General features: G+C 45.1%; 1 protein-coding gene across 2 annotated transcripts in view; it reads right to left on the minus strand.

Annotated features, from left to right (window-relative positions):
• The window catches only part of Mipep (mitochondrial intermediate peptidase), a 131,910-nt gene that overhangs the window by 31,775 nt on the left and 75,616 nt on the right, over window positions 1–24,519 (minus strand). For both annotated transcript variants that reach the window (XM_013505468.1, XM_005406325.2), the window contains exon 16: window positions 23,258–23,377. In XM_013505468.1, the coding sequence (XP_013360922.1) occupies window positions 23,258–23,377 (120 nt within the window). The remainder of the gene's footprint in view (window positions 1–23,257; window positions 23,378–24,519) is intronic.

The following is a 24,519-nucleotide window of genomic DNA, read 5'->3' on the forward strand; positions in this document are numbered from 1 at the left end:
AAAGAAAGAAAGAAAGAAAGAAAGAAAGAAAGAAAGAAAGAAAGAAAGAAAGAAAGAGTGAGTCACAGTTGTGGCTGAAACACATGGAGAACTTGGGTAGTGCCAGGCTTTTTGTTACTGGAATTTAAAAAAAAAGTTAGATAAAAATAATCAGCACTATTAAATTAGTACACACATAAAGTAGCACTGAAGTATTACTATAACTAATCATATAAAATAGTATCAACTAGCATAATGTTACAATGCTATGTAGTATTTTGTACATGTTATATATGAGCTATAGATAAATTCTTGGTTTTCTTGCTATCTCCTAGATTGAAAGTTTAAAGGATCATCTTCAAAAGGGTCCACAGTGACGGATGGCCTGCTTCAGAGGGAGAAGAGCTGACGGCCTCGTAGTCCTTTTAAATCTACAGCTTACTAAGTTGGATTGTATCCTGCCTAACGGGAACCAGAACATCCTTTGTGGTAAGCTGATCTCTAGCTTCTACAGCACTGTCTCCTCCGTCAACGGGGTTAAACTGGGGGCATCAGGTGTGATCTACACATCCTTCCCCTGCTCTAAGACCTTTTGTCAACATGGATTTTAGTTGAGATAAAAATCATACATTACATAGTTCACTGTTTAAGTATATTCAATCCAGTGATTCTTACTATATTCACAAGACTGTGTAACTACCACCACCACCACCAATTCCAAAATGTTTTCATCACACCAAAAAGAACCCCGTATTCATTAGCATCAGTCATTCTCACAACTACTCGTCTATTTTCTTTTTCTACTGATTTACCAGCTCTGGAGAGTTCATATAGATGGAATGATACAATGTGTGATCTGTGTGCCTGGCTTCTCTCACCACTCGATGCGTATCAGGATCGTCTATGCTGCAGTACGTGCCAATACTTGATTATTTTCATTTGTAAGTAATATTTCACTGTACGGATACAAGTGCTTCTGTTCATCTGTTCGCGCACTAAAGGATACCTGGACTGTTTGTACTTTCCAGCCATCATGAACGACGTCCCCGTGAGTACTCATGCACAGAACTGTGGTGTTTTCAGCTCTACTGAGTGGAACCCCACTCCATCTAGAAGTGGAATTGCTGGGCCACCCGGTAACTCACTGTTTGAAGACTGTTTTCCAAAGTGGCCGCACCGTTTTATGTTCCCATCTGCAGTGTTCGAGGGTTCTGATTTCTCCACATCCATAGCAATACTTGTTTGTACCATCTTTTTTTTTGTTTTTGTTTTTTTTGGTGTCTGTCCCAGTGACAGTAAAATAATACCTCACTGTAGTTTTCATGTGTATATCCTTGACTAATGACAGTCAGCTCTTTTCATGTGCTATTGGCCTTCTCTTGATACTCCCTGGAGAAATATCTCAAACATTTTGCCCATTTTTAAATTGAGTTATTTTGCTTTTTTTTTTTTTTAAATTGATTTAGATTTATTTATTTCTCTATATCCTGGACACTAAACATTCATCAGTCAGTCGTATTCTCCTCTACTATGGGCTGTCATTTTGCTTTCATATTGTATTTTGAGAAAAAATTTTTAAATTTTAATGAGTCAAAATTATCTTTTGTTTCTTTGGTTGCTTGTGGTATTACATCTAAGAACCACTGCCTAATCCAAGGTGACAAATATGTACATGAATAAACTCAGTTATCCGTTTTGAGTAAATTTCAGGAGTCCTTTGCATGTGGATTTTTATCATTCTTTTTTTTTTTTTTTGGTACCGAAAATTGAACTCAGGGCCTCGTGCTTCCCAGGCAGGCGCTGTGCCACTAAACTACTCCCCCCGCCCTCCACCACTCTTTAAAGGACAATTTTCCTCGTATTTAGCTGTCTTAGCACCCTTATCAAAACTATATATATTATAAATGATGATAGATATATATCATCATATATATACTATAAATGATGATGAACGAATGGGTTTCCAGAGTCCTGGTTGTACTCCACACATTTACCCTGGAACAGTACCACACAGTCCTGATTACTGTAACTGCATTAGTGCTGAAACTGCGAAGAGTGAACCCTATTCTTTTCTGAGAATGTTCTGGTTATTCTGGGTCCCTTTCCTCTCTATATGAAATTTTATGATCAGATCATTTATTATTGTAAAAAGTAGCTGATATTACAATAGAGATTATGTTCAATTCCTACCCATGAATATGAGACATGTTTCTATTTGCTTAGGTCTTCTTTAATTTCTTTCAATCATGTTTTGTAAGTTCTTGCTTTTCTTCCTACGTATTTTATTTTTTATGATGCTATTCAAAATAGAACTGTTTTTAAATTCTCTTTTTTTAAAGAAAAATAATTGTTGTATTGATCTTGACCTTGATAAGGCCTTTTTTTCTAATCGTTTTTGGGGTATTCCTCAGGATTTTCTATATACAAGATATAATTTTGTGTATACAAAAACATAATTTTATTTCTGGCTTTCTACTATGCTCCTTACTTCTTTTTCTTGCTTAGTAGCGCTGGCTGAAATCTCTATTACACTATTGGCAGAAGGAACAAAGGCAGATACCGTTGTCTTATTCTTAAGGGAAACTTTCAGTCTTTTATCACTGAGTATGATGTTAGTGTGGACTTCTCCTAGGCACTTCCCACAGGCTGTGAGTCCACACCAATTCTTCGCTCTTATCTTCAGTTAGTGTCAGTCAATCCTCAGGTCCTGACAGTTTTGTCACAATACAGCCCTCGTCCAGTAGCCCCCCTTCTCCTCCGTCCCCACCGGCAGTGCCCAGATCGCGATCCTGCCCAACGTTTCTCCAGACTGTCACGCCTTCGGAACAGGGTCTGTGTACACACACATTATTCGCTGGCAGAAAGTTGCATTAATTAAACAAGACAATGATGTTGTGACGTGAAATCAGGGAGGATGATGGAGGTGAAAGGATCAAAGTACATTATGTGACGTATGAATCTGCCAAAATGAAACCCATTCATCTGTATTAAGTATTTAGATGGATGGGTGAATGGACAGACAGACTCACTGACTGACTGACTGATAGATGAGGATGCTACAGAAAAGCAAGAAAATAACAAGAAGCTACTGGAAACAAAAATTAATTGCCAAGACCAAAATCTAACCAAAAACAGAAAAAAAGAAAAAGAAAGAGAGGAAAGGTAGAATGAAGGCAATTCCTCAGAACAGAACACAAAGCTGAAGAAGAACAGAAAAATCGCATGGAGGAACTTCCAGGACAGATTTGGCTACTTCCAACCCTCCTGAATGAAACTACTACATGTTGGATAAAATACATTTTTAAAAACCAGGGGTTGCTGGGATGGGAGAATAAAATACTATCAAAATTATCTAGTGGATTACTTCACAAATAAAACATTGATGTTTTAAAGTATATGGGGGAAATTCACAATACCTTCATATTTGTTCTGATCTGTCACTTAGATGGGTTCTGTTTTGTTCCTGCTTTCTAGCTCAGCCCACCCTCCACATTAGAACCTTAACTGCCTCCCTATGGTTGTATGTGCTCACAGCGGGACTCTGCTTACACGCTCCAACCCCCACCCCGAGGCCGCTCCACTCCTCTGGGTCACGCGGAACCCCTTCAGCAGACAGACACAAAGGCCTCTACGCTTTGATCCTAGTCTTATTTTCAAGCCCATTCAACAGCCCTTCCTGACACACCAAACTCCCCATCGACAAGCAAATCCCAACTAACTTATTCTCTAGCCACTTTCTCACGTATCTCAGTCATCTCTGACCCCACGAGGCGAAATTCAGCACTTCCCTTCTGTGACAGCGTCCTCGGCCCAGGTCACGTCACTTCCACTGTGCATGTACACAAGCCTCCCTCCTGAAAGAAGTCTATCAAATGAAGTAACACTAAGAGGAGAAATTCGAGTGCTGGGATTAAGCAGAAGTTGTGGTTCTAGTTTTATTTTATTTTATTTTATTTTTTGTTTTTTTTTTCCGGTACTGGGAATTGAACTCACGACCTTGCGCTTGCCAGGCAGGCGCTGTGCCGCTGAGCTAAATCCCCAGCCCCTGGTTCTAGTTTTAAAACATCTCTGTATGAAAAAATTTTCATCTTGACTCAAGAAAGAAGCAAAACCATGGGGCAAGACAGGGTAACGCGGAGTTTTTCAAACTGCAAGTCATTATACTCTAGGGGTTTGTAAAATCAATACAGAAGGCCGTGACAAGCAATAGGAAACGGAAGAGAAAACACCAGGGTACCCACACATGACAGGGTAACTTCTGTGGTGCTCTTGTTTCCACCTCTCACCACACCCATCCACACACATACGCACTTAAATGTACACATGTGTATCTGCATGACAGATCAGATTATGATGTGAAATGCATTTCTTACTATGGGTGTGGTCAAAATGCTTAAAAGCCACCCAGTAACAGTTCAAGAACAAAGAAAGAACAATCAGTGCCACTACACTAGAAAGAGGCCAAAAATAAAACAGTAGCCAAAAGCTCACATGAGCATTTTACCCAGCAGGCGAGGACCCTGGAGCGAGCAGGGCCTCCGTGGCTCTCTACAGGTACTACATGCACATTATTTGCTTTCCTAACCCTGTGACGGGCTGCAGATTCTCAGTCATGTCAAGACTCCGCGATCCCCTTTCTATAGCTTCTGTCTTCATTTGCCTGGAATCTGGTACCCTCTAGACAGGAACGAGGAGTTGCAGGTCACAGATTAAATTTCTACGTCAGTTTTCACAACCATGCTGATACACGTTCGCTGGAAATAAAAGACAGTACATTTCGGGAGCAATCATAATAGACAAATAGAGCACATAAAATTCAGACCACTGAGGGAACAGTATTACACCAAGGTTCGATGGCTGGACTTGACGGCATACTGTGCTTACGTAGGACACTACCACTGGGGAAGCTGGGTGAAAGGAACTTGGGAAATATTTCTGAAACTTACGGTATTCAACTATTTCAAGAAAGAAGTTACTGGAAAATAATTCTGATGACAGTGTTTTGAGGAGCCCTAGAACTGTGCCACGAGGCTGGCTTCGGATCACCACACCACAGCGACCGCCTCTCACTCAGGAGGGAGACAAACCAGCTTCCGGCTAAATTCCCTTCTTTCAAATAGGCCAGCTCAGCAGCGGCTAGCACTGCTCTACTTCCACGCAATACAGTACTTCTCTAAATTAAACTGGGGCAGCATATTATTCTCCAATAGCTCTCCATGTTTTTTTTTTTCCCTACTCACTTTAATTCACTACAGGACTGGTTCAGCTTTTTAGAGGATACACCAGTTTTTAAGAGGGAAAATGAGCTAGAGAAAGTGGTTATGAAACAAATATATAAACTATCATTTGATTTATAGACATCCATTACTTCCATTCAGAGGGCTTAGTGGTGTGAGAGAGTTGTTTAGACTATACTTTGGCTTAAGTGGAAAAAAGTTATTGCCGCCATTGTATAAATCATTTCAAATACTGTTTAATTTTGGCTTTTAAGTGTCTGAGTTTTTCTAAATGTTCTGAGAAAGCTTGGTTCACTTTTCACTCTCCATAAATCAGCAAGTATTTCAAAGCTTCCTGGAGACATAGAAAAACATACACATGTGCAGAGTGATCGCATTACCACTGAGTTAGGCATCTGAGGATGATGTGTATTTCAGAAAGCAGTAAGCTTACGACTCTTTCACAACTACAGAATACGCAGCCTGCAAACCGAGATGCGCCCAGGGCTCCCAGGTCAGCCACCCTCAGCCATCGGAAGCCTGCAGAGGGGCACAACCCGCCATGCAGGCAGCCCGCTGTGTGTTGTTCCGGGGACTGCTGCTGGTCTGGCAAATAGCTGCCCTCGCAGAGCACAGATCGCCCCAAAGTCACTAACACAGGCATGCTGAGACATACGTTTCAGTCTGTTTTTCTGAAATGCTAGATTTTTCTAATTTCTAGATTCCAGTCTATTTTAGCTTTTCCTGCTTTAACTCATCTTACTACAACTGAGGAAATTATTCCCCCACTCAATTTCTATATCATTAATTATTCTACCAAAAACAACACCTGGCATTTGCTTGCTGTCCGCTGTGCCAGACACCGGGCTAGCCACTTCTGACATACACAGCATTTCACCTGCTCCTCACCGGCGCTTCATGGGTGAGACACCACCCTCTTAGGGAGGAAGATCTGACGCCTGAGACGTGACTTGGGCCATATGGGTCTAAGCGCTCTCCACTCCGGCTACCGCTCTGCTACTGTCCTGCCTAACAAAGCTCCCCTCCTCGGTGCCACCGCTGCTCTGCTGGGCTGCCACTCCCCACAAGAGCTTCACCTCACACAGCCGTCCCCTCATGACTTTCTGGCTCCTATCTTTGGAATGCGAACACCCTACTCTTTACTTGCAGTGACTTTTTTTTGTTGTTTTCTGAGACAGGGTCTCGCTCTGTAATGCAGTCTGGCCTTTAACTCACTTTGTAGCCCAGGCTGGCCTCAAACTCGCAGGGATCCTCCTGCCTCAGCTCCTGAGTGCTGGGATTACAGGTGTGCGAGACCGCGCCCAGTTCACCTGCAATGATTTCTTCTCTCAAATACATATACATAAGCAGCCCTCTTCCAAATCACACATCAAAACATAATATCCCATTGAAACCATAAAAAAGACAAGAATGCTCACCCTTCCATTATTACTTAGCATTATTTTAAAAGTTCAAGCCACTGAACCAGTCCAGGACAAAAGAAAAGTAAACATTAGAAAGGTACCAAAAGTATTGTTTATAAATGTTCAGAGAGCTCTACACTTAGAAAATCCCCTAAAATCTGGTCACTAGGTAGCAAGAATTGTTTCAATTAAAATTGCTGGCCACAGAATTAACAAACTAGAACAAGTAACTCTTACATATGACAGTGAGCTAAATAAAAGGGGCAGAAGACAGGTTCCCTCAGAATACACTTAACAAGGTACTTCTAAGAACATGGTAAATGTATGACAGTGTGAAAGGTATAATAACCAGGTAAATGGCATAGTGGGACAAAGGCCCATTAACCAACCAACCATTAAGAAAACCAACCATTAACATAAATCCACACATGATAACACAGCCTGGCTAAGAATTTCTCAAGTGGCAAACTCGGAAATGAAACAAACCTGTAGACAAGAACTCATCATTTGACAAAGGCTTTTCAAATCTACAGTGGAAAGACAAGTTATTCAAAAACCAACCAGAGAAACTGAAGTTGGTTCCAGTCTCCTACCTTATCCCAAAATTGTGAAACAATTTAAAAGGGAACGTATAAAATGAAAGTACTAAAGGAAATATGGGAAAAAATTTAAATAGTCTTGGGTTATGAAGTTTTTTATAAGCATGAAAGGTGATAGCTTTAACTAAAACCAGCAACATACACAGAAATCAACAAAAATAATCTTTTAAATATTAAAAAAATCAAACAAGGAGATGATAAATAACAAAATGGGAAGTACTTATAACAAAGATAAATGATTAATATACTGTATGTATAAAATCAATAGCAAAAGTAAATCAACATAAATATGGGAAGCTGACAAAACTAGACACTTTTTACTACCTCTCTCAGCTAAAAAAGATGGGGGAAAATATAGGGAAAGACGCTGATTTTCCCTAGTAATAAAAGAATTGCAAGCAAAAAGAAGTTACAATATTGACAAAAATTAAAATCATACTTAGGGTTGTCAAGGTAAAATAATGTGGGTTAAAACTGCAGTGTGTGTTGGTATATAAACCCTGCCTGCTGGTTAGCCCCGCAGTCCCAGTGTTAGGAATTTATCTGCACACTAAATTAATCAAGTACACAGAGAATTATGCCCCCCTGGGTTATCTGCATCCCTTCTATAATACTGAAAATGGGCACAAAAATTGAGAAAGAGTTGAAGCCAAAAGAATAACATTCTAGGACAAGGTTTCAGATCGTGGGGAGGGAGCGTGAGCACGTACTCTACTTCCCGAGCAGAAGGCCGGGACACCCAGCAGGGCAAAGGCAAGCCTACCGCCCAGCCCACGGGAGTGTGAAGCGCAGCGTCCACTCTGCACCAAGTATCAGCATATTGTGGCTGGTGCATAGTGCAGAGGTCTCTCTCACGGAAAGGGCCCTAATGTCTCCCTGAAGTCTCCATCCCCAAACCTAAGTTCCCCTCCAGGAGCCCCACTCCTAATACCGTTACACTGGAGGTCAGGACTTCATTTATTTTCATTCCCAATGTATGCATATTTCATCCAGCCCAGAAATGCACTTTACCTTTCTGTAATGCTCTCTACCATGACACTCCTGCACAGTGGTTTCTGATGAGTAACTGCTCAATTATCACCACAAAGGACCTCTCTCTCAGGACATAGCTTTCCTGAGGCAAGAGAGCTTGCATTCTCAGCCTGCAAGAGCTCTTAGAGAAGAGACAAAGTATTTAAGCTCTGGGGAGATGGATTTTTGCATCCAGAACAAAAATCTGAGAGAAAGGGAATTTCCACTCTAAACTGAATTGAAGCCTGGTCCTGAACCTTTATCCCAGGGAGGCTGTCTAGATATAAAAAAGGGCCACAAGACCACTGTCCTCTTGATGAGCTGCACTTTTTAGTGGCACAGAGACCTGAATGCCCATGTCACTGAGCACAACTCAGGGGTGTGTGCGAGCATGTTTCTCCTTTAGACTTCTCAAGGACATGTTGTGCTCATTAGAGAAAAACTGGAATGTTAGGAAAACATTTTCCAAAAATGAAGCATCCTTAATCCATGACCATGGGATAAACCTTAATATTTTAATGTTTTCCTCTTCTAAAAAGATCACTTTATAATTACATACATTTTTCACCCCATTTATACTAGGAAGTCTTTATGAGCATTAATGGCTACACATTCTTAAGTCGCACGGTCATTAGTCAGGTTATGCCAGCGTATGATGTGGTAACTTGAACCCTGACCTCTGCTTGCTCCTCGAGCGCACAACCTGCCCATTTCAGGCAGCATTTAGGCATCTGTACCATCAGCACCGCCACCACCCCGAGTGTCCATGGCCAAGGAGAGGAGTCATGATCAACACCCAGCTCTTAAAGGCGCTGCCCAGACACGCTACACAGCACTTCCATTTGCATTCTTTGGTCAGATCGAGTCACACAGCCACAACTGTGGGGGACAAAAAGCCAAGGACAGGTGAGCTGGACTGTTACCGAGCGGGCCTCGTGGCACAGCACAGGTAACCCGACTTCCTTGAAAGTGGACTCCTTCCAGTTTTTTGTGCATGTGGTGAGCATCAAGTATAAAGCTTGATTTAATTTCTATTTATTTCTTTACAATAAATCCCCAGAAGTTACATTATTAGCTTACATAAGCTCTTCAGGTTCCTGACTGCTCCTGCCAACCTACTTATCCTCCCATGAATAAATATAAAAACATCTGTCTTGGAGTAGCAACTACTTGTTGTCTTTTTATAAAATATCTACTAACTTGGTAAGTGTGTGTGTCATTTCACTGTTATTTCCACTTGTGTATTTGAGTGCTAGGAAAAGTAATCACTTCTATTTTCATTTTGGGACTGACCTTTTGATGTTCTTGGTCCATTGTCCTATAAGAGAAAGCTGAGACATTTAAAAATATTTTTTCATTCTTCTATTGTTATTGTTTTATTTGTATGAGATCTTTCAGCAGCAACAATGTCAACCATTTGCCATAAATGTTACAACAAACTGGCTTGCCTATGAATTTTAAGGTTTTTTCCACATAAGTGCTTAGTTCATATGGAATGTACTTCATGACAGCAATTGGCATAAGTGGGAGAACGCCAGTCCAAATGGCAGGCCACATATACCAACACTCCTTTGGTAACAAACTTAATTCTTACTGCATTCCTTCTCTATCACACAACTCCAAAATTTGGAAAGCTACTTACCTTCAGCACAACATTAAATGCATATCCTGGCCTCCGCCATTACAGAGTACCAGGAACACATGAAGACAGAGAAATACTGTACTTCTCCTCTACAAACTATGTGAGGCAACTCTTACCTTCTGTGCCCTCCTTTCTGACGCTGTTTCTAGAGCATGGTGGATCCCGAGCTCCTCTCACCCCACGCCTAAGCACTCTGAGCAAGACTAACTCTCCGCCAGCCTCTGCTGCCAATGTCAGTTAAGGGAAGGAGCTCAAGGTGCTTTGCCGAGGTCTCCCCACACCCAGCACTCACAGCTTCGAGGCCAACCTCTGAGCCTGTGACTATCAACCCGCTGACAGAGGCGACCCAAGGAAGCACTAGTCTCCAGCACTGCTCCACATCCCACTTCCTTCTTTTTCCTCCTCTGCCTTCTACCAAGCTTTTTGAAATCCAGCCATCAGCCAAATCTCCTGCAGTTCCATCTGCCTTCTTTCAAGGATTCCTTCAATTTTCTGTTGTAACAGAAATGTGGATCTCCACTGAGAATTCTACTTCCCACATATCCCAAAAGCCCCACCTCTGAATACAGGAGGTTTCTGAGGAACACTGTCAATCTAAATCATAACATTCCACCCATACTATCCAAAAGATTCATGTCCATCTCTTTATGCAAAATGCGTTTAGTCTATCTCTAAGAGTCACCGAGTTTTAACAGTTTCAGCACTGCTGAAAAGTCTATGTTCCAAAGTCTCCCGTGAGACTCAAGGCAAACTCTTAACTGTGAATCCCTGTAAAAATAAAAAAGAAAGTTAAATATTTCTGACTGTAGTGGGTTGACAACTGGTAGTCAGCTTATAACCCCCAGCTGAACTGAGTAAGCGTGGTGCTGGGTGTGGGAGGCCCACCTGAGGACTGTTGCCAGCAGCATACAAGGCAGAGCTGGAGAAGGAGGAGGAGGCTTTTTGGGAACTAAAGAGGCTGCTGGGAGTGGAGAAAGGCTGTGGGAGCTGGTCGAAGCTATAAGGAGCTGTTGGTTGTTTCAGAGGAGCTTGTCATGCTGGCTTTCCTGATGAACTTGGCTGTTTGCATCCTCCAAGAAGCTTGGGACCTTGCTGACACTGAGAATGGCTTTGGTTCACTTTGGGAGAGTGCTGGTCCTCACTTTGAGCATCGCTTCCCGGCTTCAGAGGGGAAGACAGTGCACTGCTGGTTTCCTGGAGAAGCTTGCTGTGTTGGTTTTCCTGATGGGAACTCAGCCATCTTGATCATCAGAGGAGCTTGGGACCTCACTGTTACTGACTGGGGTACCTTTCAGGGGAGCTCTGGTTCTTCTGAACGTTGCTTCCTGGCTCCACTGCAGATCCATCAGCCTACTAGCACAGGTCCTTCATCCCACTGGCACAGACTTCCTAGATTCCACCACTGACCTTTGGGCCTTCCCAGCGCAGATCTGTGAAGCAGGCCTGCATGAGACGTTGTCATGGGCTCTGGGCCTCCAGTTGGATTCGTAGGAGGCATTGTTATGGGCTCCAGCTATTCAGCTGGACTCATGCAAGACATTTCCGTAGGATCCAGGCCCTCAGCTGGATTCCTTGGTCTTAGTGTGTGGACAGATTTCCTGCACTCTTTTGTATATCGTTCTTTGGGTGACTATTATAAGTAATCTTATAAAATGTGTGTCCTCTATTGTACTGTTTCACCTTGCAAAAAAAAGCCCCAAACCGACACACTGACATACAATGGCATAGGATAAATATTGTCAACCCAACAGCGAGGAACAGAATAATAGGAAGGAACAGGACAAAAACAAGACTGAAACACAGCAAGGCAAACATTAAATCCCACAGTGCTATGTGCATCATGCAGGGGAAGTGGGGTGAGAATTGTACTCCAAGGGCATGGGCAGTTCTGCCCCTGTGGCACTGCTGGTTGCAGCCCTCATGGCCTCCTTCTTGGGGTAGCTTTGCTCACTGCCTCCAGCTTTCCTCAGCAGACACTCCACACTCCTGGGTTCTCCAGATTCCTGGGACCTACAATGAACTTTTGGCTTCACTCTCACAGCTTCCAACATTGTCCTCTCGGAGCACAATGCCTATCTCCTAGGCCTTCTGAAGTCTTGATAGAAGTCTCCCTGACCCCACAACTCTTGCATTCTGTACATCTGAAAAACTAGCACCACATGGGATGCCTGGACACTCAAGCAATAGCAAGGGCCCCTTGAATCACAGCTGCAGAGGCCTCTAAGTATCAGGATAGCTAAACACTGTGAATGGGAGACCATTCCGCAGCCAGCCCTTCTCTAGCAGGGTACCCTGGGGTTCTCTTCTCAAAGGAGTCTTCCACTTTTGCACCCTGGAGCCTGAGAAGAGTGGTGTCTCACTGATTCCTGAGATGTGCTCAAGGCTTCTTTCGTACTGTCGTGATGCAAAGTACTTGCTGTGTTTCATGCTAATCTTTTTAGTAACCATGTTCTTTTGTGCTCCAACTTTACAGGCCCCAGTATTACAGTTGCTTTCTTTCTGGCCACTAGCAAAACTCTGCAAATTATTCAGCTCTGCTTTTTGGTCCTGACTATCATAGTAGATATGGCTAAAGGCCACCAGCATTGTCCATGCCACAGCCTGAATGTTTGGTTGCCTTGAATTTCCTCTGCCAACTTAGTGAGTCCACCATCCTTAATCTCAGTTTCCCGCAAAGTCCCAGGACATGAACAAATGATGACAAATTTTCTGCTGGAGCATAACATAACATGGTTTCAAATCTAACTGCCGATGGAGCCCTTTTTCCCAACTGAAATCATGTGAGTCTGGTCTTTACCATCTGCCTTTTTATCAGCACACTGGTCTTGTGAGATCCAACCAGAATGTCTCATTAAGTTCAGCTTACAGCATTTTAGGAATTCTTCTGCTGACACTTCCAAAACTTTCCAAATTCCTTCTGAAAGCCAGTTTCAAAGGCTTTTAAATCACATGGTCAAGTAATAGTTAAAGCACAATACCCAGTCCCAGTCCCCAGATCTGTCTTAAGTCACTCTTCTCATGGCTGGGGCACAGCACCAGAAATTCACAACTTAAAGGACAGGTTTATTTTGGCTCACAATTTCACAAGCTTCAGTCCATAGTTAGCAGGCTCAAGTGCAGAAACTGTGCAATGGGAGGGTCTGCCACAAAGGAAAGCTGTTCATGTCATGGACAGCAGTTCACGTCTCTCTCTGCTAAGAAGCAGAGACATAGAGACAGAGACAGAGACAGAGAGAAGGGACGAGCTGGGGACAGAAACATACTCTTCCAGGTCACTCCCCCAGTAACTTGTCTCTTCTGACTAGACCCCACCTCCTAACATCACGCTTAGCTAGAGCACTCCATAATCCATTCACCTCTAAAAGCCCCACTTCTGAACAGATGAAGCTCTTGGGGGACATTCTCAATCTAAACTATAACAAGCCTTTCCTCCTTGGTACTATCCTTGGCCCTAATTCAGTCTCTACTTTCCAAGGTGACAACCTAGACCCCACCAATGCCACACATGAAACCCTTCTGTGATAGCAACCTGAAGCACTCCTTTCCTTAACCACACACTCCTGTCTTTTCAGCCAACTCCTAAGCATCTTATCTGTACCACCACCAGGACTTCAAAATCCACTACCCAAGTTCCTTCTGCCTTGGCTTCATCGTGTGTACACTGCCCTCTTTACCCAGTTAAATCCCACAGCCCTTCACATAACTCTCACATGTGAGCCTTATGTTGTATCGCTGTGCTCATTTCACCAAAGGAAAACCCTGGTTAAAGCTCAGCACTGTACCTACCCACTGAACACGGCCGAGGAAGGCAGTAACCATCCCTGTGGCTCTCCTTTCAAATCAGCAGCACCACACCAAGCAGGGCCCTTCCGCTGTCCATACTTCTGTATCTCCACCCCTCCCATCTCTGCCTGACTGTGGCCACCTGAGCCCCGCTCCCCACTCCTCTACCGCCAGCACCGCCATTCACCCGCACTCTCGCCTGCTGCCACCTCCCACGGCACGGCGTGAAGCCCCGGCACAGACTTCCACACCCGCATCTACACACTGCGTCCATCTCAGCTCCCATTCTAGAGACGGCCACCTGTGCTCCCAGTCCAGGCTGACCTTCTATGCACACAGAAAATCTTCGCCTGTACACTGATTCCCTCTCTCTTCTGCAGCAACAAAATTTCGGTCTTAATAGAGCTTTCTATTAGCCTGCACATGTCTTTTCTAATTACTAATCAAAATGAAATTCATCAAATAAAACAGCAATTCATTCCGCCATCTCCTCCAAGTCCAATTTCTCTCCTTCTTTTGTGGGGGAAAAAAAAAAGCTGCCTACGTTCAGTCTCCCATTTCTCTCCCTCCAATTTCTCTTGAAACGCATTCACATGGACTTTATCTCACCACTCCACCTGGATAAGAAACTGTTCTTTTTTTTAAAAATTTTAAATGTTTTTATTTCTTTTTAAAATGTGAGTTCCAATAAATTTAAAAATTAGATTCCAGCCTGCAGATTAAAATGAATTAAAAAATACAAAATCATACATAAGGCTCTCTTCGCGGGGACGTTACATGCCATGAGAACAGGCTTCTCTGTCATGTGGTATGAGAGAGGGATGCAGAAGTCAGGACGGGCACAGGCCTGCTGAGGTCATCACAGACAACTCCAAGATGCTGGAGGCCCGACCTTACCTCCCCCGGCTAAGGAGGAATTTGGGTTACAACACAGACCTAGACAATGTGACCGACCTGCCCAACTCTTTTGCTAACTTTTAAGCATCAGGAGGAAGGCTGGAGCCTGGAGGACGCTGGTCCTGCAGGGGTCAGGCCCAAGGCTACTTTCACCCATTTGACTCCGTGGGCTGGTACTTATCTATTCTCTTCGGGAAGGAAGTGCCTCCTTCTGCGAGGGCTGGAGTGGGTAGAAACTCACCCCACCGCAAGGGTGTCTAGTGGTGATGCAGCCACAGGACGCAGGTGCTGTTGTGACTTTCTCTGGCTTAGTGACAGGCAGTCCCAACTCCTGTGGTCTTACATTGGCCTCTGGGCTGGACTCAAGAGCATGCACGACAAAAAATACTGGAGAAGCTCAGGGAGTGAGTGGGACCTAGCCCGGCTCAGGCAAGGTTGAACATGGAATGTTGAAGCTAGCCTGCCAGGACTTTGGAAGGCTGGGTCTTGGAACAACATAGCGCTGAGTTTCAAAAGAGCTTTCTAGCAGAGGGAGACATGGATGGGGAAAGGACAAACCCTAAGCCAATCTGGCACACCCACACACACCCGAGTGCTTCGAGGCTCAGCTGCGCAGTCTGCTGCTCAGCCTCGCTGGGGATCTTCCAGCGATCTGCCTTTCAGAGGTGGGCAGGGCCTGGACACCAGCAAGGTGCCCTCCAGACGGAGGCAGCTGGGTGCAGAGCGGGCAAGGGGGAAAGACACTGTTCTTATGCAAGCTTTCCTAATTCTCAGGCCTCAGCGCACCTGACCTAAAGGTACTGCTGAAACAATCAGTGACTCACTCATCCCCGAGACACCTTCTGCAGCTGGTTTCGAGGACACCGCCTTCTTAGCACGGTCTCCTCCCCATCGTTCTCCGGGTTCCTCCTCAGGTGCCAGCGCACTAGCAGAGGCATGCCTCGCCTCACAGCGCGTCTTCTCTGTGCGCACCGCGGGGCGCTCTCACCCAGTTCTCCGGCTTAGACACAGTCAACGCAGAGCCCTCCCCACTGGGCACTGCGAGCACGGCCGCTCCTATGACCACCTAAGTGGGACCTTCTTTCGTTTGCCTAATGTTTCGGACGCAGTATTTCCCAAACTGATTTCCCCATGGGCCGACACCCCCGTCTTCTCCGTCTAATGGCAGTGCCGCCCTCAGGCTGCTCAGGTCAAGTCGCTTGCACCTCAGCTCATCCTCCCCCTTCCGCCCCACGTGTGGCCTCTCGTCCTCGGTGTGAAAGCCCCCAGTGGGTCTTGCTTCATCCAGATGACCCACCAGAGTCTCACATACAGAGCACATTCAAGGGCCCTACGTATACCACGATGTGCCCAAATCATTAGTCATGAGGAAAACACATTAACACCACAAGCAGACAATGTTCTACGCTCCGAAATGGCTGGAATTAAAAGGCCCCGCACCAGCAAGCAGCAGAGAGGATGTAAGGCGAACAGGTCATCCAAGCACTGCTGGCTGGGATGTAACTCCTGTTTGCCAATCACTAACTTCAGGAAAGTATTAACAGAAATGGATGCTATGTCTGCCAAAAGGTATATACAGGAATATTTACAGAACTTTACTCATAATATTCCAAAACTGTAAATACTTCAGATGACTCCCAATACTGGAACGAACAGAATGTGGCATACTAGAAACGGAATGCTACAAAGCAGTGGAAAAGGACAGACTGTTGAAACATGCCACACGACAGATGGATCCCGCAGACGTCATGCTGTACGAAGACACCAGACACAAAGACACACATGGGCGGTACGGCACCACTTACACGAAGTTCTGAACAGGCAAAACCGAGGCGCCTTGTGGGGAAGGCACCCGGACTGAGACGCGGGTGCACGGGCCCCTGAGCTACGCAAGCACTGTGGAGCCTGATCTGGCGGGGATCACACAGGCACTGCCTCCACTGAGACTCACGGGGCTGCGCATTGGGAGTGGTGCCCTTCAGAAAGCTGCACCTCAATAAAATGGTAAAAAAACGACCAATGTTTACTGGGTAACTACTACGTTGAGTAGTTGTTCCAGGTGCTGGAAAAATACTGAACAATTGAGAAACAGGCCTCGCTGCTGTGTGACTTCACTCCAGGCCGGAGACCGCCGACCTGAAGGGAAGCGCCAAGGCGGGGGGCGGCGCGACACAGGGCCTGGCCGGGTCTGCAGAAGCGGCGCTAGTGGGCAGGCAGGAGCGAGCTCTCCAGGCGCGGCGGGCAGGGCCAGCAAGCGGGTGCCAAGGAAGCAGGCGCGCCCAGCTGGACGGAGCTGGGGCGGCCGGACCACACAGAGCCTCAGGCGGACTGCAGCCTTCGGCCTCCGCTTGCGAGCAACGGCAGCCACGGCTTCGGGGGCAGGCCGCACGCCACAGCCGCGCTCAGGAACGGCTGCCGACCTTGTTCTGTGCGGCCCTGCTCCCGCGGGGACAACTGCCACCGCCCAGCCGAGGGTCCGCCCAGCTCGGAGAACAGGCAGGGAGCGCGGCAGAGGAAGGAAGGTAATGAGAGCGGTAACCGAATGGAGGCAGCTCTACCCTTACGTGAGGGTGCGGTGACCCAGGCTCCCGTCCGGGAAGGGAATCGAGGGCAGGAGGCACAGAGCAGGAGGCCAGCTTGACGCTGTAAAGCCCTGCACACTTATGTTTAACTGTGCATACACGCTACTCAAACTGGAATGAAAATTTAAAATTAACACTCAGCTGGAACCTTGCTGCCAGTCGGAGTTGCCTGCGCCTTGAGGCCCTGCTGGTGCTCAGGCACAGAGGCGAACGGGCACCACCGGCTTCCTCTGTATACCCAGCACTGCCACGACTCAGTGAGACCCTGCAACCCGCTCACGCTCCTGTGGACGAGAACGTGACTTACCTCAGGGACTCACGAGAGAAAAGCTTTGTGAGGTGTAAGCAACCTAAATCTGAAAGACACACGTGTCAGTGGAAACACAAGCACGTACTCGGTAAAGAGCAGCTCCTAGGACCCTGGATTTTCAGTTCATTATATCCAGCCCATGTCAAACTGCAGCCCCCACCCCCCAGTGCAACGCTACTCATGAAAACCAAGACAAAAATGAAAGCTGTGACTTGGCTCAAAGGACTGTATTAGAAAAACAACCTGGCAGTCATACAGTTTCTTCATGTTTGAAACTGGTGAAATGTAGAGTTGCAGCTGTCCCACACACTGAAACCATATAAATTTTTACAAAATGAGTCAATCGTGAGATTAAAGTTTCAATTTATAACACTTCTGTGTTTTAGTTACAAAGTCATAAATAAATCCAGCATGACAGAGAAGGTAAATATTTTCTCAGTTGTTTATGCAGCCAAAGAGGAAAGGAATTTAACATGCAATTAACCACTTAGGTGTTTCTAGATATGCACCAGATGGTCTTTGTACTTCAGATAAAGAAAAACAAAAATAAATAATTGTTTTCTTTAATATAACATTTGCTTAGTGACATCAAATCCTCCAAGGTAACTCAACCCAGACAGCACCTCCACCTCACGGAAGAGATTTTCCATCGGTAGGAGAGACAGGGCACAAGGATAGGAGGAAAAGAACCTTACACCCAGGAAAGAGATCAACGAGGAGGTATAAGCACTTATACAAACAATTTAAGCTGAATACACTCCCGAGAGAAACAACAGTGAACTCTGAACTACCCTGGGGCTCTTTTCCCATTGTTCAGCGGACAATGTATTTTTGTACATGTTTTTAAAAAAGAGCTCTTTATGCCCTTTAAACTGACATGTGACAAAGTGTGATAAGGTCAGAAGTGGACCTCAGCTATTCACATAAAGACCCCTCTGGGTAGCCACGGCTTCTCTTACCAGTCTTACTTTGAAAATAACTATTGGAAAAAAAAAAAATCTATCATTTTAATCTAGAAGGCAGAAATCATTTAAGAGGTAGTTATTCTTTATCTTCATGTTTCCTCCGTTACTCAAACAACAAGGTTTTAAAGATCATTAGTATTTAAAAGATCATGAATACTGACGCCATGTAAGGTCAGTAAGTGGCGATGCAATTCATGCTGGTAACTGAAAGGAAACTGTGAAGCCGAGGCCTGGGGATGTAGCTCAGTGATAGGGCATTTGCCCCGCATGAGAAAGTCCCTGGGGCGGGTCCCCAGCACTGCCTGAATCAGTAAATTTAGATTATTGCCTGTGGAAAAGAAGCTTTATGCATTTAGAATTAAAAATACAAAAACAATTTTTATATGCTTGAATGCTTCAGTGTCAGCCATCATACATACACACTCACACATATATCCACACATATCCGTATATACCTATATACACACACACACATTTTTTTTTTAAACAAAAAAGCTCTTACAAATTGGCTACCAGGTGGACAAGAAAAAAAACTCAGCGTATAACAGTGCCACTTTCTCTTACTGGGTGCTTTTCCCTTCCTTTTGAGACTATTAGACAAACAAACCTCCACGGTAAACCAGCCAGCAGAGCTCCCGGAAGCTCTGTGCACTCTCCCATTACCCGGGTTTCGCCTCCCCAGCCCCCCTGCCCACGCAGGGGCTGTGTGAAAGTTATCTGGGACGCGGTCCTGCGTAAGCAATCCTCTTACTTGGTTGCACTCCATCTCCCAGCCAGTAAATAAGCGGTTACTTTTCTTTCCACACATAATCATGGCAACGGCAGTGGCAGTTTAGGAGTTACTCCAAAAATCAAGGAATTTAAACAGGGTAAGCCCTCAAACTGCGCGAAACTTATATGGTGAGACTTCTTCCATGAGTCTGTCAGCTGGGAACTGGGAATCCACATTCAAACAAATATTCCATAAACAATGTTTCAAGCCACCATACAACCAACACATCCCTAAAATAACAGAACAGAGTAAAACATTACACGGCTGTGATTAGGTAGTAAGCCAGGAAAGAGTATGTGCAAAGCGCTGGGTTCTCTGCTGGTACTCGAAAGAAGGCTGTTGGGTGGGGAGCCCACGCCCAAGCCCCGGCCCTCACGCGGCCCCTGCTGCAGGGGCCTACATTCCCCGCCTTGCCCCTCACGCGCCCCCTGAGCCATACGGCTCCTTGACCAGCTTCTCACTCGGGCAGGATCGCCCAGATCGCAGAGCTCCCACCTTAACCCGTGGCCTGCATGTCAGGCCTGCTGAGCCAACAGCTGGGTGTGCTCCAGCCATGTCAAGCTCAACTCATCATCACTGCATCCCATAAAATGCCCCCCCCACCGGGCTCCATGTTTCACAGACTGCCATCCCCAGCCACACAGTGCGTGCTGTTCCCCACGTCTTCGCTTTTACCACCACTTCCCAACCTACCAAGCACCAGACACCCAGGTCTACCTGATGGTTGGCCCGAGCCTCTGAACCACTCTTCTCCTCCGTCCTGGCCGGCCTTTCCCTTTGCTCAGCCCTTGGCGTCCAGCGGGCGCTGCATCTGGGAACGCTGAGCCTCCCTGGACACATGCCAGCACCAGACGGACCTGTGCAGGGGCCACGCTGCCGAGAGTGCAGAAGGCAGGAGCCAAGGAGAGGTGCCTCTTTTCTCGTGAAGTTCTCAGCCCTGGTATTAAAAACTGGCTCCAAATATTCACACTGTGCCTGCCGCATCATGCGTCAGGATGGGCAGTCTTCACAGGTTCTCTTCTCTAGGTTCAAGCCACCTGCTCAAAACGCTGAGTAATTTGACTAGAGCAACTGATACTTTCCTTAACCATGAAATATCTGACAGGGTAGTCACATAGTAGATAGGCCACTGGCACACCCATGTCTACAAATAACCCACTCCTAATACAAGATCTGTAAGGGCAAGGGTTTCATCTGCTTTATTCAGTGCTACATCCCACCACCTGGGCCCGGTACTGTATATGAAGGCATGCAGTGGAAGTATAACATATAAACGTATTTTATAAATATAGCAATCACCATTATCAATAATACAAACACTACAATTGAACAAATATGCAAATATATAGCAAAAGCATGTTTGCTCTTTAATGTGTCTGGCTACTTTACCAGTTTCCAGCTGTTTTTTGTTCCAATAACCCGGTATGCTACAGACATAATTATACCTACTGTAAGATATATATATATATTTAAGGGAAATGAGCCTTACTAGAAACGAGTCTCCCGTGACAGCAGGCTGCAGGGTGTTTGCTCGTTCTCCAACGGGCCGGCGGCACAGCCGACAGGTCTGCCCTCCTGCAACTCCCAGCCACCCGAGCCAGGGACAGCGCCTCCTCTGCCGGGACACAGTGCCCGCTATGGCCACGTACCCAGCCATTCTCGCTCCCCTGGCCTCCTGTCCCCCCATTCGCCTCATACCACCCAAGCCCATCCCACTAAGCCCTCCCAAACTATTCATGAAAGACCAGCTCAATAAACCCGACTCGGACTCTCCTTCGGAGTGACTACAGCAGGTCCCGTCCCCGACCCTTAATTTGGGCTTGCACTGTGTTCTTTCACAGGGTCATCACCGTCTACCTAACAATATCCTCTCAAAAACAGGTCCAGGTAAGCAACGCATTGTGTAGCTTATGTGAATGCCCTCTGCTCTATCTCGGGGAATCCGGAGTAACAGGTGTGCCGCTTTTAACCGGTGTTATCACTGCTTCACTGTAGCAAGCCAGTCTGCTGCCAGATACGGAAATGAAACCTCCACGTGGAGTAGGTGCTATTCAGGAGCGAGCCTTCTTTTCACGTTCTTTGCTGGTGTCTGCTCTAACAAGAGTAATGTCCAAATATCAATACACTCCTCAGCAGCTGTTTCCCTGCGATGACTCTTATTTTGGCCTTAGGCAGCTTGTAAACCAGCCACAAGATGAGCATTAAGTTACGAACTGAGAAGAAAGACAATCTTCTTAGACATACTAAGTTTGCTCCTGTAAAGACACACAGTGCTCAGGACTTTCTCACTCTGTATACATTACTGTTTTCAGTATGAGGTCAGGAAGGGTCAGCGGCTGTCTCACTGACGGTAAGATTTATGCAAAGAAAACTACTTTGAGAAGAATTGGGCGGGAAACTCTGCTTTACAGCCAGAACCCACAAGTCAGCAAATCAGTTCAAACTGCTGAACTACCACTGACCATTAACCGATGGTCAGAAATTGGTTCTATCACGGCCAGAAGCAGACACCATGCTGCGTATCTGAAAAATCCTCACTGGGGCGGAGTCAGAGGGTCGTAGGCTGAGGAATTCCCTCCAGACCTGACTCTCCACCTGTGCAGAGGTGAGTGAGAATGCAAAGCACACAGCCATTTATAAAAGGAAAAGATATAAAAATAAAAACATAAGCTCTCCTACTCTGAGTTGAAAGTAGGAGAGACGCACAATCCCTTAGAAATAAAAAGTTCTGAGAAGAGATGGTCACTCATATAAAAAACAAAACACTGTGAATGTGTTTTGTGCTCTGAATGGAGGAGAAGTGACAACAGAAGACCTGGGTGTCAGTCTATGCTATAAAACTGTTCTCTACTCACAACTGAGGGGGAACTTCTGAAATTCTGGTGTCAAACTATTGCATGATGGAAAAGCAAGAACAGTAAACATTAAGTTGGTCTGTACTTTACACAGAGTGACTCTGCACTCACACAAATATTAATAAATTGCTGATACAGTGAGGCTACTTCTTTGTAGAGTAAGCATTCTTAATTTAATATGGAATAATGGTGGAAGTGCATCACTATTAGTAATATAAAAAGTTGCAGTATTATAAACACAGTTTTCCAGAACATGCCCTACACACACATGGCTAGTACCTAGAGGCAACCCACAACGACTTCTGTGTTGACCACGTTTGGGGACAGAGCACCAGAGACACACGCTGTCCACGAGCAGCTGCACATTCTGCGAGGTTCTGCAGGAGGAAGCTGGGTGGGCTCTGTCAGCCAGTCTTCCTCAAGATAACCGACGGGACACTTATTCCCAAGATGAGTTACTAATGCATTTTAGAAATGCTAATAAGACACGCATGTAATCAATACACTCCCTTTTCTGCTTAAGTCAGGATACACTTAACCTACAGAGTCCTGAGTTAATGCCAAAGCCAGCTGCACTGCCAACTGGGCCAGCCAATCCTCTCCCCACCAAATCTAGCTTCCCTCTAGGAAGTTTAGACTAGTGAAGAAAGTCTAAGGTAGGTACTGAATCCCAGTACTGTACAATCACTAATTGAATAATGAACTTAGGTGATACCACGTGTGTGAGCCTCAGTAGAGTACTGGCGTGAGAGGTAAGTGGGAGATCTTTTCCCAGAGCAACTAAGTAGAGCCTGGCATAGAACTCTATAGAACTCAACAGATGGTAACAATACTCCTGCTCTCTACCCTGATAGGGTGCTAAATGAGATAGGATACACAGCATCTATTACGATCCCTGTGAAATATGAGGTACTCAATAAATCAGGGAATGATACTCATGTTCATCTTATAACATTATTTTTCTCCATATAAAAAATAACTAAAAAGAAGGATATTAATGAACTCCAATGGCCTTTTTAACACTCACTTTTCCCGGAAGCTAGAAAGACAGTGAGAGGGAGGAAAATATGAACATACAAACTGATGACTGGCGCCAGGTAATTCCTAGCATCTATCCCACGTGAAACGTCAACATAAATGTAGGGATTTTGAGTCAGCCACGATGAAAGTAGACCACAACATACAAAAGCAGGGCCATTCTATAGCACACAGTAGGACTCACAGTATTGGGAACATAGGGGAGGCCATAAACTTTCTCCTGTGTTTCCTTGAGAATGTCTGTGGTTGACTTCCTCAGGGGATGCTTCCCATGGTAGATCTGATCCAGAGTGGCATAAAAAACCTAGACAGATGAAAACATCTATTTAGCTTTGGTAGTCTAGTCCCATGTTTAAGATGTGGTCACCCAAAGATGTCATAAGTACAATAAAAAAATTACAAGTCGCAGCTGAAATCATTCACAAACATAAATGCATACGATGCGAGACGTACTCCCTGCTAAAAGGAATGCTCTCAACCTTTTCCTGATTAAGGGTATTAAAGAAGTTTGAACCATATCCACAAGATACTCTTCATGTACAATGCTGCAAGTTAAATTTGGGACCTCACAACTGGAATTTTGTCAATAGATACATAGTTAGGTATAGGAAAAAAACACAGCTAAAACTTGAAACTCCCTGGATATAGTAAATCCTGTTTGGTTTCTTCCTGGAACCCGGGGAGATCTAAAAGACGAGAATTGAAGCAGTCAGAATCCTAGTTTTACAACCAGAGGTAAGAGAACATTAAGTAGGTGGGGGTGACAATGGAGAAAAGAAATAAAAATCTCGTATCTGGTGAGTACAGATGTTACACAGGATCCTGATGCAGCTGTTGGAGAGTTCAGAGCGACACGAGGGTCCCACATCGCACCCCACACCTGGTTTCAGGAAGTACAAAGAGAGCAGCTGTCACACAGGGACCGTCCTGGCTCAAGCAGGGGTCCAAGAGAGAAGGACCGCTCGCTCTGAATGGAAGATGGGGACCAGTGAAACATAATAGGTAATAAAGCATCCAAGACAGTTCGAACAAGAAATGTGCTGTTTGCAGAGAAAAGAGAACTAGGCTTTGCACAGGGAAACCTGAAGTAAAGTGCTTCTCCACTGCAACGTTTGACTTGCCTGTTAGCAGGTTTGGAATTCACCTGGTAGAAGAAACAGACTTTCTTAAAGGAAATGCTTTATTTAAAGGGAAAATTCTGACATGCAATTATGCCTCTGTTATGCATCTTTCAGATTTAGAAACGGAATTTGCGGAGAATGTGCAGCTGCTGACTTAAAAAGAAGTGAGGATTAGTCTGGATAAAAGAAAAAATTTAAATGACCTCTAGCTCTGGCTTCATCTAGATATAGCATTATGGCTCTAAATTAAAAAGTCAGGTTTAAACCTTGCCTAGAAAAGTACAGACGTTTTCTAAATATAAATCCTGCCTTCCTCTAATTGGTA

The sequence above is a fragment of the Chinchilla lanigera genome, unplaced genomic scaffold (assembly GCF_000276665.1).
Source record: "Chinchilla lanigera isolate Chin_1 unplaced genomic scaffold, ChiLan1.0 scaffold00096, whole genome shotgun sequence".
In the NCBI taxonomy this organism is placed as follows: domain Eukaryota; kingdom Metazoa; phylum Chordata; class Mammalia; order Rodentia; family Chinchillidae; genus Chinchilla; species Chinchilla lanigera.